General features: G+C 45.6%; 1 protein-coding gene across 7 annotated transcripts in view; it reads right to left on the bottom strand.

Moving 5' to 3' along the window:
* The window catches only part of DGKZ (diacylglycerol kinase zeta), a 146759-nt gene that overhangs the window by 115261 nt on the left and 13788 nt on the right, over positions 1–17710 (bottom strand). For 2 of the 7 annotated variants that reach the window (XM_081163765.1, XM_081163764.1), the window contains exon 1: positions 2337–2564. The exons of 2 other annotated variants lie outside the window; for them this stretch is intronic. In XM_081163765.1, coding sequence (XP_081019891.1) covers positions 2337–2542 — 206 coding nt within the window. In that variant the 5' untranslated portion in view covers positions 2543–2564. 3 more of the 7 variants (XM_081163767.1, XM_081163769.1, XM_081163766.1) reach the window with 3 other exon arrangements.

Below are 17710 nucleotides of genomic sequence, written 5' to 3' on the forward strand. Positions count from 1 at the left end.
GAGCTCAGCCCAGAAAGTGGGGCTTCGGGCAGCGGCAGCAGCAGTAGTAGTAGTGAGGACTTGCTAGCCATCCCCCATCAGCTGCCTACCTGCAATTGGGGTAGCATTAGGGCATTAGATCTGCTGGTCCCTCCAGCTTCTCCTGAAATGGCTTGGTCTGAGACTGGACCAACAACTGCAGCCAGTGAGCACTTGTCCCAGTGGCAACATGGGCCCCATGAAAGCAGCCCCCAAAGCAGTGAGGTTCAGCCTTAGCTGGCCTAGCAAGGCCAAATTCCTTTTTGAAATTACTGTCTCCCTCAGAGAGAGAGAGTGCGCAAGCGAGCATTACTCTGTCTTCCCATTCTCTCCAGTGTTTAAAGGAGATAGTGTTTGCATGAATCCATGGCGATATATATGTGACTTGGCTTACTTTCTTAAGCAAACATTTCTGAATACTTTTTGAGATTTCTGCCATGGATTCCCCGGTTGTCTTAAGGACTAGTCTCAGTCTCAGCTTTCTATAAAGTCTTCTAAATAACTCCTCAATAATATATTGCCTATACTTTGTAAAAATCCCATGCACAGTGATGGTGTGTGTGTGCATGTATGTGTATTTCTATCAGCCCGTGGCTGAGCTCACCTGCTTGAGTTATCTGCTCTGCAGTTCACTTTTAGCTCTTCCTTTCTACTTGTGGCACTCTTGTAGCCTAGATTATGTTAGCCATCACAAATCTTCCAGTCATGGGGGTCATTGGTGTCAGGTCACTTGTCAGCGCACACAAGAACTACACACCAAGGGATTCCTGAACTGTGGTCATGGTGTGTCTGTGGATTTGTGGTTGAAGATGAAAGATGGCACAGCCATCGTAATAAATGTTAATTCTGGTTTTTAAATTGTATTTATATCACTTCTTTTATTTCCTAATCACTCAGCATCCAGCACATTGCACCACACTTGCTACAATAGGCAGAAAAATAATTAAGCAGTTCCCCAAGAACCTCAGCAATTTTCAAGTGATCTGTGAGACAAAAAAGGTAGGAAACCATGCTGTACACTAAAGAAAGAGTTTTTGGTGGGTTCACATTCCTATACTGTGTGACTTTTCCAGCTAACAGACTCTGGAAATCTCCAAACCTGAAATCTTCCACTGCTGTCCAAAAAGCAACACAGAGATTACAAAGAGAGTCCCTATGGTATAGTGGTTAGAATGCCAGATTAGGACCTCAGATACCAGTGTTAAAATCCCCACTCTGCCATGAAGTTTACTGGGGTGCTTGGGCTAATAGCGCTCTCTCTCCCCCTAACCTACCTCACAGGGTTGTTGTGAACATAAAATGGCCAAGAAGAGAACCATGTATTTCACCTTCAGCTCCTTGGAGGAAAGGCAGAATATAAACGTAAAAGTTGTGTTTGAATATGAGATCAGTATTTCCAGTTATGCCTGAGGGCAAACAGCACATTGGAAAGGACAACCCTAAGAACCATACAACTACAGTAGTGTGCCTGGCAAGGATGTTTCTTCTTCCCTGATACCGCCTCCTCCTTTTCTGTCTCCCAGACAAATACCAACAGCCCAGTTCCTTCCAAGATTTAGGTGCCATGAGGGAATAGCAAGCTCAGTGTCACAATGAGGCAGAAGGCTATAGCCTTTGTTTTTGTAACCTCAACTAGTTTCAAAAGCTTGTCAACAGGCAATGACGCCGAGGGACATTTTGTGAAGCACTTGGTGGAGGCATGGGGTGGGTGGGGAGCTATTAACTTTTCCCACAAAAACGGGGTGGGGTGGGGAAGCACACACACTCTCTACAAACAGATATAACAACACTTTCATTTGTTGAATGAATGTGCTCAAGAATTAACCAGTGAGAAAGAAAAAATAGTTTTTGAGGGGCAAGAACAAGAGCTGCACTTGATGTTTACAGTTTGCAATGCCGGTCAATGCTTTAGATGCTCCCCAAGACAAGGAATAGGCAGGGACAACCCTTGAGTGCATCCTCCCGCACCTACAAGTAACCAAGACGCTCTACCTTCCTTCCTATTAATTCGCAGCACCCACCAGCTCTTGATACCGCGCGTTCCAAAACCCCAACGCTGCAGGCTGGAATCCCGGGCTGCTAGTCTCATGTACACTGACGCTGAGAAAACGGGGAGCGGGCAGAGAAGAGGGGAATCACCTCCACACGTTCCATGATTCCACTCTGGCTCCCGAATACGGCGGGGCAGGTAACCGGACTGAAGAGGTCGCGTCAGGCGATCTCCATGACGCGCCCCAGGTGGGAATCGGGACACCCCGGCGTCACCCAAGAACGAGGATCTGCGCCCCATTTTTTGGAGAGCTCGCCCACCCGCTCACCTGCGGCCGAAGATCTTAAGCCCCGTAAACCTCTTCTTGCTGTGCCTCCGCGCGGGGACCTTCTCCGGCTCCGGACACATGGAGCTCTCCGAGCTAGCGGAGGACGGCGAGCTGGAGCAGGCGGCGGCCGCCGCCGCGGCACCACCACCACCACCGGCAGCGCCGCCGCCGCCCAAGTCCCTCTCGGTGCCCTCCTGCGGCTCCATGAGCCTGCCGGCTGCGCTGCTCGCTCACCTGCCCGGCAGGACGCCAGTCATTCCCGCGGGACAAGACGGCGGCGATCGGGCTCACAAGGAAGCGGAGGCGGAGGCTGCCTCTCGCCCGAGTCCATGAATCCGCTGCCAAGGCGGGCGAGAGGCGGAAAGCGGCGCCAGGCTGCCTCGTCCGAGGGCGAATCTGCGGGGCAGCTCCCCAAGAACAGCAGCAGCAGTCAACTGGCGCGCCACAGCTTCGCGCGTCCCCGCGGTGGGCGCTGCATGCCCAGCTCAACCCTCGGCTGCGATCCCCGGCGCGCCTCGTCGGGAAACTGGAGCGCTGCAGGAAGTATCAGCAGCAAGCAAGGTAAGCGCCCGAGGACCCCAGATAGCTGCCCGGGAAGCTGCCTCCTCGCAGCCCGCACACCCAGGCAAACGCAGGCAGCCAGCTCCACCTGCCGTTCCCACGTGCGCACTGCATGCGCAGCAGCCGGCGGCAGAGCGAGGGGCGGGACGGAATAACAGCGGCCGCGCAGGGAAGGCCTGGAGGAGCGCCCTCCCTTCCATGCACCCGGCGGGAGAAATAGAACTGACACACGGACACCTCTCTCCTCAAAATAAAAAAATTCCTTCCAGTAGCACCTTAAAGACCAACTAAGTTAGTTCTTGGTATGAGCTTTCGTGTGCATGCACACTTCTTCAGATACACACTCTCTCCTCAAGGAAGACTAGGGGACAGATCTGGGGGCAGCGTGGCCTGTGCAACTGTAGGAGTTACTTGCATCCATGGGGGATCCGCAGGCCAGCGAGGGAATTCCATCTGGGATACTGGCCTAGGACTGTGGCCCAGGGCTGGCGGGTTGGTGGCAGCGCCACGGAGTGACGAAGAAGTGCTTTTGCTCTAAGCATCTGGATTCGTCGGACCTAGCAGGGTGTTCTCACCGTTCTGCCGCTGCTAATGGGAGCCTCATTTGCAGTCTCAGGCCACGTGCCTGAACAGAGCAAACAGATTGCAATACTTTATAGGGAATGGAAGCTAGAGAGAAAATATGTATTCAAACAAAAAGTTTAATTCGGTTTGGACCAAAAACACAAAGCTAAGCATGAATCAGAGGTGCCAACTTGAATAAAATATAGTGCCCCACATACACACACTATTTGAAGGGAAACACACATCAACTTTGTGTCCAGCCCCCTCAAATATTTTATTGTGGGGGCTGAAGGCCCCACTGCCCCTAAAAATTGATTCCTATGGCATGACAATAACTTTTGGCGCTGGTGATCACCTACATTGCAAAGGCACTTGCTATCAGTTACCTATGGAAATACAGTGGTACCTCGGGTTAAGTACTTAATTCGTTCCGGAGGTCTGTTCTTAACCTGAAACTGTTCTTAACCTGAAGCACCACTTTAGCTAATGGGGCCTCCTGCTGCTGCCGCGCCGTCGGAGCACGATTTCTGTTCTTATCCTGAAGCAAAGTTCTTAACCTGAAGCGCTATTTCTGGGTTAGCGGAGTCTGTAACCTGAAGCGTATGTAACCTGAAGCATATGTAACCCGAGGTACCACTGTATCCCTGCAAAGCAATTTGAGGTCTCCCCCATGAGCCAGGACTTGGCTTGTTTGGTTTGTGCCTCCATTGGTGAAAACTAAAGACATCAAGTGTCTCCAAGCAAATTTTCACATTTTGTGTATTTCCCCACTGCTGCCTTTAGCCTAAGCTGCCCTCTGTAATTCCTGGAGCCTAGCCTTCAGCCTTATGTGAGTGCAATTTGGAACATTATGAATGAGCCAGGGCGCAACTTCCTCCTAGAGGCTTCAATGTCCTGCTTCTCTGGGATTACTCCCTGGAATTTCCAGATTAGATTAGACAAATAGGACCTGCAACAACAAAAATTAAGTGTACTGGTAACTTCCTAGCAGAGTTCCTGCCAGCCATCAAGTAATGCTCTCCTCCAGAATGCTGTGTTGCATTCTATTTCACTCTGCACCACCACGTTTTTTGTTTTCTGACTGACGCTCAGCATTCCATGGATACCAAGAATGCTCAGTCACCATAGGGCTGTTCTTTAAAGGTGTGCCCCATTAATTGTTGTATTTTCAAAAGGATTTTCAGTTAGTTGGTTGGTTGGTTGGTTGGTTGGTTGGTTGGTTGGTTGGTCGGTACTTCTGCAATCCTTGGGGTACATAAAACACAGGAAGCTGCATTATACTGAATGAGACAATCAGTCCATCTAGCTCAGTACAGTATTAACCACATTGACTTGGTAGCATTTCTCCAGGGCTTCAGGAGGGAGTCTCTCCCAGCCCAGTCTAGGCTGGGATTGAACCTAGGACCTTCTGCATGCAAAGCAGAGGCTCTAGCATGGAGCTATGGGCCTCCCCCCAAATATACCAGTCATTCTGATACCTCTTCTTTTTTTCCTGTGGTTCTGTTTTGGCTTCATTTCTGTTGACATCACTTAATTTCACTAACATGGAAATGATTAGATTTGCATTCCCATATTCTTCAAAACTCTCCGCTATTTTAATTACCGGTATCTTTCTCTTTGGAGTTACACTTGTGTGCATCTATTTTGCCTTACATTATGGCAGTTCTTCATGGCAGCAGGGCTGTATGTGAGCAGCACAAATCCCAGCTAAGGCTTGTGATCACAGTCTCACTATAAATTGGAACAGGACAGAACAAATTGCCCACAACATAACAAATTGTGGCCCACAAAACATTAGCTTCTTAACTTCCTGCTCATGGCAGGAAGAATGCTTGTGACTTGCATTTGGAAACATCTTGAGGGAGTCACAACAGGAGCCTGATACAGCAGGTTTCGTTCCTAGCTATATCAGAGAAGCTGACACAAAAAATTCACTTGTTCAATGGCTAAACAAAGCAAGACACATTCTATTCAGTGTGGTTTAATTTTCTTTTATTAGGGGCAGATGGGGCTTGTCAACCTTCTCAGTGATGGAATGCCCTCCCATCAGATGTCAAACAGATAAACAACTACAGTGGTACCTCGGGTTACATACGCTTCAGGTTACACACTCCGCTAACCCAGAAATAGTGCTTCAGGTTAAGAACTTTGCTTCAGGATAAGAACAGAAATCGGGTCCGGCGGCGTGGCAGCAGCAGGAAGCCCCATTAGCTAAAGTGGTGCTTCAGGTTAAGAACAGTTTCAGGTTAAGAACGGACCTCCGGAACGAATTAAGTACTTAACCTGAGGTGCCACTGTATATGACTTTTAGAAGAGGCAGCCCTGTATAGGGAAGTTTTTAATGTTTGATGTTTTATTTTGCTGGAAGTCGCCACAGTGGCTAGAACAATCCAGTCAGATGGGCAGCATATTATCTATTATTGTTATTATGATTAAAAGTGCTGTAGCATAATAGGCCCTTTATCTTGCACAAAGCCCACACCCCCTGCTTTGTAATCTCTTAAACTGTGAGGCTGGATTTCTGGTTCCTGACTGTGACACAGCTGATACAGCTTTGCTTCAACTGAATATGCTCAATATGTACTCGTGGTGTTTTTTTTTAAAAAAAATGTTGTTTGGATTCTTGCAAGGACTACATGAGTTATATTTGAACTAAGATTTATTTTTCTGCATCTTTATATGGTATAGTTTCATTGAAAGCCTTAAAAAAAAGTTGGCACAACCCTAGCATGTGTTTTGACATCTTATGCACACAGAACATGGCAAGAAAAGGAGGTCACCTGGTCCAGCCCATCAAATCTTCCTAAGGGGAAAATAATCTCATACCAAAGTGCAGAACTATTATCCAAGTTTACAAATCTCCAGTAGATCTCTTACCTAGTGTTATAAATCTCTGCTGTCTCAGAGGTCCGATAAGTGTAACATCAATCAGTATGAAGACACCACTTGGATTAAGAGTTTTGATGCTTCAAGCAAAAAGCCAGGAAAAGAAAGATGGAGAGGGGTGGGAATCCCAAGTTAACCACTGAACAGTATTGGGGAAAAATGTATATCCCCAAATATGGTAGCCACTTCCACTCAGGCTGCCCTCGAAGACTTTTCAAGCAGCAAATGTTCTTATAATAATAATTGTATTATTTATATGCCACCCATTTACATAGCCAAAGCCAGATTATGCATGGTGCAATTGGAATGATTGCCCCCGGGGCTGTGCCTTTCATAATTATTATTTTTAAGTAAGTCTCTAGCACTTCCAGAAGGCAAGTTATTAATAAAAATGTGCAGCCTGACTACAGATAAAGAGTTTCCTGAAGTCAGGGACACAGGTTTTGCATTGCTGTGTTTCATCATGCCACTGCTTTTAAAATCCTTGCCATTTCATGAGACAGAGCATAATGAATCGTACTTGAGTTATCCTTGCAGCTTGCCCAGACCAACTCAGATGTTCTCGGGAGCATTCAACTAAGAAACGATTCCATCTGCATGAGTGCTTTCAAGGGGATATATTCAGACATCTTCAGTGGGTCACAGGGTACGTGTGTGAGGGAAGATGCAGTACAGTGTGGTAGAGTGGAATGTATGGAGGGAACAGCAACACATTATGTTTGCGGCTAGACATTCCCCTCTCCCTCCATCCCATTGCTTCTTGCTCTGAATAGTTTCTTGCTGTCTGTTTTGCTTTTCCCCTCTCACCTAGATCTGGTATTCAAAGGCCTACCACTCTGTGGTTTTAGAAATGGAAAGCTACGTACCACTTTGCCGTATCGCTCAACATGCAGACTATTTATGCTCACCAAGGGAGATGGTGACTTCACCTAGGAAACCCACACCTGTTCCCTGGAAATGGGAGCAGCTGTCAACATCATCACTCCCTCAAACCCACACAACACACACACACCTCTTTCCTTTTTTGCAAAGCAAATGAACTTCACAGCCAGCTCCTTCCTTTCTTCTTGAGTTTTCACATATCAGCTCACTGGGAGCTTAGCATAGAAGCAAGCCAGGCCAGCTCAATACATTTTGCTGCGTGAGGCAAAAGGCAAGTGCACCCCCCCCCATTCCATGCACAGAAGCCAACAGGGCAGGCAGCTAAATCTTACTTTCAATACTGGCCATGGGGTAGCACCCTCTACAGCGCCTGAGAGCAGCAGCTAGTGTCAAGGGTGCAGATCAGATTGTGTGGCACCCTCGTCTTGGTCCATTTCCCGCCCTTCAGCTTCTGCCATCCAAAGCAACTGTCACACAATATTTACATGCCACTTGTTAATACCTCAAAGCAGTTCACAGAAATAATAATACCATTTCATCAGTAAAAATGTTCTGCCTGACAACAGCGTGAGCCCTGGATGGGAGCAAGTTTGGAGAGCATCCCTGGGGAGGGGAGAGAGGTCATTGATGGAAACCTTCCAGTTCCAACCACAAAAAGTGGCAGGGGGAAGAGCCCAAAACACACCCTCCTTACTCCCCACAACAGCATCTAGGAAGAAATGAGGATACCCCCTTTGCAGCTCCATCACAACAATGACTTCTTGAGGGGAAAACATTCAGGATTCCTGGAACCACATTTGCTTCCCCACCCCCATTTCCTCTCCTCTCAGGACACCCTGCATCCTACCAGCCTCTCGGATATATGTTAAAGCCATTAGCACGGGAGGAGGAGCAGCCTGGCCGCCTTGTCCCCTGCCCCACACAGGCCTCCCTTCCTCCACGCAGGCGGCGAATGGCCCCAAGGGGAGGAAGGGATTCCATGGCAAAGGCCCTTTCCCTCCACAATAGCAGGATGTAAACAACAGCTCTCCGTGCGAGAGACCAGGGCGTCAGCCCAGACGGCGAGAGGAAATCAGCAGAGTCCCAGCCTGGCCGGCCGGCAGTACCTGACGGCGGTGCTTTTCCCGGGGGGGCTCCGCGGGACATCCCACGACCGGTGCCACCACATCTGCCCTTCGGGGACGGGCAGGTCCTCCTCAGACCACCTCGGACCTCCTCTGCACGGCCTCGCCGCCCCTCTTCCCGCGGCCGGGCTGCGGAGTCATTCCCGGCAGGGCAGACCCTCGCCAGCAGCTCCTTGCCATCAGGTCCGCAGCGCGGGGCACACTGGCTTTGTTCGCGCACTCTCTCTCCACCCTGTTCCTCTTTTTATGGGCTTCCTGAAAGGGTAGCAGGCAGCCTGAGACGGCCGCCGCCGCTGCACCACGCTGTGCAAAGCATACACGCGCACCGATTCCCAGCCCACGTTGCTTCTCTCAGGCGAGAGAAGCCTCGACGCCGAAGCCTCTCTGCTCAGACTTGGGCAAGTGACAACAAGTTCCCGTCGTACAAGTCTCTCTCGGGTGGCGAGAATTCTCCCTCAGGGCAGAAGCGCCTCCTTACGACAGCGGAGGAAACTCCTCACAGCCTTTCCCCCGTTGAGAAATGGCCATCTGAATGCGTTAGGTCAGCTACTCTGGCTACACACCACAGAGAGGCCATGGTATTTCTTCCCTCGCTTTGGGAACAACCAGAAGCACGCTCGCTCCCCTTTCTGGCCCTTGCCCTGCTAACCAATGAAGGGCGTCGGCGTACTAAACACTTTGACGTTTGGCTGCCTGGTTGGGGGGACAGCACCCCTTCTCAGCACCAGATTTGGGGTGGGGCAGATCCCCTGTACAGGGTGCCAAGCCGAAGGGGCTCAAAATTGAGAAGATGCATAACTGAGAAGATCCATTTGGGGACGCCAAAGTTTGGCCTCGCACAGTGTGGGGAAATACCGGTAGATCTTTGGGCCTGATTTGTTAGTCTTTTTGAGAAACTGCTGGGATTCCTGAGTACTGAAGCTGAGCACAGGTGTCCCTTATTAGGCCTTCAAGGTTAAGGCTAATGAGAGTGGGGTGATCCAAAAACCATGACGGGAAGGGTGAGTGCTCATTATCTGTAAAGCTCTATCAATTAAGCCCTATGATTGGGCATATCAGGTCGTATGATTCAGGTCAGTTTTGCTTAAACTCAGGGTTTGGGCTATTGTAAGACAGCGCTCATCGTGCAATGATCACTACTACCGGTCATGCTGCCCAACTGAATTCTGTTCTATGCTCAGGAACCTCTTGCCCAACTTGCACCACCTTGAGTGCTAGCTAATTAATAACCAGACAAGACAGTCTTGTTGCTTTCTTTGCTTCTGAGTAGCTTTAACTTGTGTTGTCATTTGAAGCCTTTTTCTTCGATGAATCTTGTTTTTTAAATAAAGTTTTTATGTGTTTTTGAAGAACAGCTTTTTGTTTGAGCTCCTGGACCTGTTAGCCTTGGCTGCACCTTAGAGATGGGCCTTTCCTCACACACAGGGTGTCATATTACGAAAGATTACCAAAGTCCACCCCTGCCCCTCTCCTATGTAAAGGAACATAGTACCAGTGCTATTTTTCTAGAAAAAGTGGTGCAGGAGCTTACCATTAACTTCTCCCTTGTTCTCTTAGAATGGCAATTATTATAAATTAATTTGGAGATGGTATTTAACACTAGTCAGATTAAATCAAATAAACAAGGAATATTCGGTGTTATGTTGGAGGGGATGCCAGGAAACGGAATTATGTTCACATGTGGTGGGGGTGTAAATATGTTAAAAAAAAATAGTGGAAAGGGTGTTTAAAGAGATAACAGAAATGACTGGGTTAAAGCTGACCAAAAGTCCAGAGGTAGCATTATTATCAATTTACAATGGGGTGGAAGGTTCACAAGCTATGAAGGACTTGCTCACAAATTTATTGACAGCAGCGCAAATTATTATAGCCAGGAAGTGGAAGTGGCAAGCAGAATATAAAACGGAAGAGTGGTATAAAGAGGTGTGGGATATAGCTATTAATGATAAATTAACATGTGCCATTCAGGTAAGACGGGGAATATGCAGGAGAAATGATTCTGAGGAGATATGGAGGGTGTTTGTAGAATTTGTACTGTTAAAACAGAAAGGGGTCAAACCATCACAAGAGGTGTTTAAATTTTGGGAGGTTGGATAGTTGTAATGGATTGGTCTCGGTGGTGGGGTGCACATCTTTATTCTTATTTATTTATGATTATTACTTTGTAAAAATTTTTTTTTAAAAGAATGTGTTAAAAAAATTTAAAAAGAGAGAATGGCAATGGGGTGCCCACCTGAGAGGTGCCAGAGCTGAGCTCTGATGAGCTCCAGTTGGGAAAAAAAGCCCTGCATAGTACCAAGGCTGGCCAAGTTATTTTGGCACCTGAATCAGGAAATCCCACAAGCGCTGTTTCCCAGCAGAAAAAATACACTCTTACTATAATTAACAAGTTGCTTGTCCTCTGTGATGTCCAAAATCATCTGTCACCTCACTCTGACTTTTACCTAGCACTTTAAATATGCTTTCTATGGACTCGTCTGCACTAAACATTTAAAGCAGTATTGTACCACTTTAAACAATCATGGCTTCCTAGCCACCACAACCCAATAATTCTGGAGGCTGTAATTTGTCAAAGGTGCCTAGAGCGGTTAGGAGAGTCTTATTCCCCTCTGAGAGCTACAGTCCTCAAAGTGGTTGAACAATCAGTGCCTCTTCCAAGGGAACACTGGAAATCGTAGCTCTATGTGGGGGCATGGGGGTCTCCTAACAAATCTCAGTACCCTTAACAGACTATAGTTCCAGGAGCCTTTGTGGGAAGCGGTGACGGTTTAAAGTGGTGGGTTACTGCCATAAATGCATAGTGCAGATGGGGCCCAGGTTACTGTCTTTGCTGTTACAGCAGCCCCGGAAGGCAGGTCTCTTGTTATTTCTATGTTATAAAGAAAGAAACTGAGATTGAGAGGTGTGACACTTGCCAAAGGTCAATGTTCGTGGTGGAAAAGGAACTTGTACCCTGATCCAAATTTAGTGCTCTGCACTGGCTCTCACAGACTTGTAGAAGATGGCCAAATGCAAAGTCTAAGTTTGCATACAAATCGGCTTCTCCCTGCCTGCCACCAAAAATGGCAGACTTTCAATTTTAGCAATCTCCCTACCACCACCTACATCAATAAGAGACATAAATTTAAACAAAAAGAGCCCAACAGAACTTTTTAATTCCTTCAAAGATATGAAGGGAGTGTTGTATAAGACAGAAAAAAAGTGAAGGAGCTAAATGGCTGATCCAAGAGTGAAATTAGATATTATGTTATTCACATCTCCAGTCCTTGCTGGCTGATTCCCCCATGCCCCAATAAGTAACCAGTACAGAATGGGACTGTGGTATGAAAATAAAGTTTTCTTTATCTTTAGATGAACACTTTTAGTATTTCTATTGTTAATTTTTTATTACATTTCTTGTTTTATAATTATATTTATATTTTTATTCTACCATAAATTGATTTAGGACACCTTTTGAATGTTGTGAAATGATACTTAAATATAATAAACAAAACTAAAACTAAGCTTTGCCCTGCCTCAGGCTTGATCTAAATCAGAAAAGGGCACACCTGCAATTTGTAATAAAACAAAAGTATTATTTTCTGGTGAAGGCAGATCTTGCCACAATAACACATGGCTTCATTACTTCCCTGCTGAAAAAGGGTCAGAAACCTCAGCTGGCACAATAATGCAACAGGTAGGATGCTAATGGGACCACATTTTTGATCTTCATGTTACATCTGAATTGTGTCAAGTTCGTTGACTCCCCAACTTGTTTCCAGATCTGTTTGAAAGTGCTAGTTTTGGCCTTTAAATATCTAAATGGTTTAGGATGTGGACTGTGCTTTATTGATTATTGCTGTATTTTGATTGTGTGAAGCTTTGAAACTTTGAAAAGGCTGTGAAACTGAAAGGAATGAACAAAAAAAAAACCCCTAAGCTACATTTCCCAGCACTATCTTGCAAAACAAATATAACAGACATAATTTAAACTAACCCTCTACTGTTCTATGGCCTCCTCCAGAATTTCCTAAGATTTCATAGCAAAGTTTACAGTTTACAGAGTTCATGTGACTTAGCTAAAACTCCATGAGGAATTGAAAGTACAGTGGTACCTTGGGTTAAGAACTTAATTCGTTCCGGAGGTCCGTTCTTAGCCTGAAACTGTTCTTAACCTAAGTTACCACTTTAGCTAATGGGGCCTCCCACTGCCGCCGCCGCACGATTTCTGTTCTCATCCTGAAGCAAAGTTCTTAACCCAAGGTACTATTTCTGGGTTAGCAGAGTCTGTAACCTGAAGCGTCTGTAACCCGAGGTACCACTGTATCAAGAACAGAAAGTAGGAGAGAAAGGCTCAAGAAGTGAGTAGGAAGTAGTGGTGGTAAGAATGACCCATATTATATCATCTGATGAGTGACAAAGAGTATGATTCTACTGTCCTGATGGCTTTCCAGCACCAATGGGGAACAGAAAGACCTTTGTTTTCACATTCAGACCACAAAACACTGATAAACAAAGGAATCTCCCATTTTAAAACTGCGAACAGAATGCTAATGAATTTTCTTACAAATAATTGTCATCATGACCTTATATATGTTACCATTTTATTTTTTAAAGTTAATTCTTTTTAAGGTTTGAAAGGATCAATGACAGAAAAATAATAACCCTTTTCTGGTTTTCCAACACTACAGGGAACATTGTTAAAGGGAAAGAATGAAATACTGTACAGCTTGAGCACGCCTATCTTTATTACAAGAATTGTTAATAAACAAAGCTGCATATTACATACATAGCATTATATGCACTAAGGAATATCACAATAAGATGTCCACACCTATGTCATTAATGATATTGGCAATTTATTGCATTTATATCTCAGGCCGTAGTTTTCAGAGCAATTCACAGCAGCACATTGAAAGATGTTGTAGGACTGTGATAGGATGCACACTTCATTGGGAGCAGCAGCAACTATTAGTGAATTCAGTGGGACTTACTTCCAAGTAAATCCACGCTTATCTACGAAATGAATATATTAGTTTTAGAGCACTTTTACAGCCATGGCATTGTCTGAGCAATTCTAGTGACTGTAGTATGGTAAGAATGATTGCAATTATTTTAGAAATTCCTAGTCCACACACTCCATTACAGAAGGACAGGTCTTTGGGGAAAAGAAACAACGAATCAGATTAAGACTGTGATCCTGTGTGCACATACCTGAGAATATTGAATATGACGGGGCTTACTTTAAACTGTATATATTTGCACTGCACACTTTTAGCAAAGATTCACCTGTTGGGTTTAAACCCCTTTATTTTCTGGGAAACAGCTGTTGTACATACTTGACCTAAGTAACTGTTAGGAAAGTGTGGTTTTCTACACAGCTAGTGTAACCGCTGCCATTGCAGGTGCTGCGTGGAATGTGGATGTATGAATGTCAGGATGGGAGATTTACTTTAAAAGAAGACAATTTAGAGGCTAAGTGTCTCTCTACACTATGTACAGCGCAGGAAAACTTATTATTTAACGAACTTAGTGATAAACATCAGCAAATTTACTTTCTCATCTGTTGCAACAGTCTCTCGTTTTGTGAGTCTTTTAAATAAATAAATAGGTAGACAGATAGATAGAAAGATTAGATAAAATGAACTGTGTGTTCCTCCTTCCAGCACTGGACTACATTTCTCTCCAGATTGTTGTTGTTGTTGAACAAGCGTGTGCTTATTTCATCAATCAAGACAATGCCACTGCAGCCAAACACTAGTGTTCAAGGTAACTCTGTGAAACTGGCTGGCAGTATATTCAAGACAAACAAAGAAGTCCGTCCGTCCCCAGACAGCACATAATTAACTTACGAAATTCACTTCCACTGGACATGGCTTGCCTTAGATAGTTCCAAAAGGGCATTAGACAAATTCATGGAGGACAGGTCAACCAATGTCTATTTGCATGATAGCTGAGTGGAGCCTCCAGCCTGAGAGGCAATATACCTTAGAATGCCAAATGGCAGAACAAATGACAGGAGGGATCTGCTAATGCTTTGTTTGTGGGCTTCCTGAAGGTATTTGGCTGGCTACAGATGGAAACAGGATACTAGACAAGATGGACTTTTGTCTAATCCAGCAAGGCTTCCTTTCTTTTATTATGTTCTTAATTGCATCCCATCCCTTTCCAAGAGACCAGTATGTCATGCTGTTGGTGCTGGGTCCATGCTAATGCAACTATAGTGCACGCACACCACAAACATGTATGGGATTTAATATCATCTGAAAAAGTCTTGCATTTGAAGAGTGGGTAAAAAAATCATGAGATCTGTGGGAATTTACTCAGGAATGAATGTGGCATACCTTGACTATGGAGGGCATGTATGTTCATATGAACGCCACAAAACCTAATAGGTGTGATCCAGCTTTAACAAAATCAGTGGAATGGTTGTAACTGATTTCTTTTAGAGATATTTTGAACCCGGAGCACGCAGAAATCCCAAGGCGGTATTTACATTGTGCCTTAGGGTGCTTTAAATAATGGTGCTGCTAGCTTATTTAAATGCTTAATGCGAAGCATTTTAAGGAGTGCACTAGGCTGTGATGTTGAAAGAGCCATAGCTTACAGTGGCAGCGGCAGAAGCAGCACCAAAAGGAGACTGGCTCCAACAGTATCTACAGAAACAGTCGCACTAAGAAGGGTGTTTCCCGTTGATGTACAGCAACAGTTCTCAAACATTCTCCCCTGAGGACCACTTGAAAATTGCTGTGGGTCTCAGAGGACTACTTAATAAACTTCTGTTGTTCTACAAATTAAAGCACATACATAATTTACGTTTTAATAACTACAGTCTTGCCTTTGTAAAGAGATGGATCCGCCTGTTTTGTTGAGCAACGCACTATGATCACTGTCACCAGAAGAAAAAATACTGTAAAAAGTGCAGCTGTTCTTGACTGTTCCACAGCTTTTCCTGAATGGAGCTCATGAGCCACAAGTTGTCCATAGAACACAATCAGAGGCAGATTTTAGGCTCTAAAATTCAGTGCGTGTCCCCATCCCCCCCACCTCTCACGCTCTATTCTGCAGCATTGTTTTGACACCCCTCCTGCAGGGCGGTGCCCAGAGCAAGTGTACCGGTCATGCTACCCTAAAATCGCCTCTGACACAGTTTGAGACTTTCTGCTCTGCAGAGTACACTTGCTGGCCCTTGGGCTGCCAGGTGGTATCAGTTTTAAGGAGCTTTAAGGATACTTGGGAAATTTCTTGCTACACATCTGCACATTTAAGAGATCATGCATGCTACGTCTTGAACACATCACCTTCCATCAATAAACAGGAGAATGGCATTCAGCCTGTGCCAGTTCCAAACAATCCACATGACGCACAGAAATCATAGAATTGTAGAGTTATAAGGGAACCTGAGGGTCATCTGGTCTAACCCCCTGCAATGCAGGGATATTTTGCCCATCATGGAACTTGAACCCATGACCCTGAGATTAAGAGTCTCATGGTCTACCAGCTGAGCCATCCCATGTGGGAGCTTAACTGCTCGGTCTTTGCTGCACAGTGGTAGGGGAAAGGTGCCTTTTCCAGGGGCTCTTAATATATTTAACTGTGTCCTACAGCATTGAACATGCAATGTAGAAAATGCTGCCTTATTCGCATGCCTTTGTAGCATTTTAAACCATGCTTTATTATGATATAACAGACTCTGAGAGTGTACATTCTCACTGGCTTAAGATCTGTAGGTTTTTAAATGTATTACTATGCATTGCATATACCATAACACAAGAGTTTCCCTTTAACAACAAATTAGAACGTATGTACTACTTCAGAATGTGTGTATCACTTTGGAATGTTTAAGCCTCCTCCCATGGGTTTTCTCAGCATCATTCAGTGGCAATGAAAAGATTTGGAACTGCAGGTGCAGGTTTCTGCCAGAAGATGGTGCACGGTTCCAGAATGGAAAGGTGAGTTGTGGGGGATGCATGGCTTGTCAGAACATTGATTGAGGCCATGTAGAGATTGTGAATGGTGGGCGGTGAACCCAGGAAGCGCATGATTGAACCCAAGCTGCTATGGTTATCAGAATAGAATGCTTCTGTCATCTACAAACCCTTCTGACACATTTAGAATTTCTCACAATGCCTGCTTTTGAATCTTTTAACTGTTATTTTGCTGCTGTTCCTCCATAAGCTGCTTTTGTTGTCTTTCGAAGGCCAGGTAGGCACTAAAAAGCAAATGAACACATAAATTTCACATCCCCACCATAATCACTGCTAAACTTTTGAAGATCCTAAGCTGCATCAGTTTTGCTCTGTGACAAAAGCCAAGGTCCCTGCTAGAATCTGCTGGAAGGCAAGAGAAATCCTGTTAAGAATTCTCCAGTTCCCAGTTCTCTGGGTGTGTTCATCATGGATAGCGATGCTTCCTGAGAAGAACAGACCTCCCATTCTAGTCCATCCATTCTTCCCTGGCCACAGAATGTACTGCCGATCCGAAATGTATACTGTACTGTCAAGCCTGTGCAATTTGCAAGGAACCTGGGAAATTCTGGGCAGCAGTTGACTTGTTACACTTTCTTGCACACAAAGCCGGATAATATTATGACAAGCAACAGAGATCAGTTCAGTTGGCCCAGATAAGACAGCCAACAAGCACACATTTCAGAAAGGTTCCCACCACCCCGCCCACCTTATAGGGCAACCTGTAGATTTTTGGTGCTAGTCCTTCTCAATCAACAACAAATCGAGCATCAGCCAGTGGTTAGGCTAAGCCAGATTGTTCCTGCCCTCCGTTGTGCATCTGAAAATGCTAAGCGCAGGAAGCGGTGCCCACCAGCTGAGAGGGGAGGACAGAGCCATATGCAGCCTGGCAGAGAAGAACAGCCTCCCAAGCAAAGGCCAACCGACTGAATGAAGAGGTGGGATTGGCAGGAAGAGAGCACAACAGAGATGGGCACCATGTGTCGGTTCCTGCAGGCTGCTCAATAATCCCTTTGGGAAAGTTTCCAGCCAAAGGAAGGAGGAAGCATTAGCAAGTGAAGCCATCTGCCAGGGGAAGAGGAAAAACATGGGGGCGACTACCTCCAAATTGTTCAGTTACCTAAACTATCTGAAGAAACAAGTGGGCTCACTAAAGATCCTGACAAAGCCAGGCTCAAGCTGGAAGATATAGCAGCCTCTTGCACTGGGGGAGTCAATCATGTACAGCAAGGCCTAGCCTTATTTGAAGAGGAAAAAGCAAGAGAAGAGTGAGCTGCAGTGAGCGCTAGTGAGACACAAAGTCAGAAGACTGCTAAAGCCTAGTACATTTCAGAGGGTGCTTTCCCAGGCCCCACCACAGGCATAGGCAAACTTGGCCCTCCAGATGCTTTGGGATTACAATTCCCATCAT

This window comes from Podarcis bocagei (genome assembly GCF_964188305.1).
Source record: "Podarcis bocagei genome assembly, chromosome: 1".
Lineage (NCBI taxonomy): Eukaryota > Metazoa > Chordata > Lepidosauria > Squamata > Lacertidae > Podarcis > Podarcis bocagei.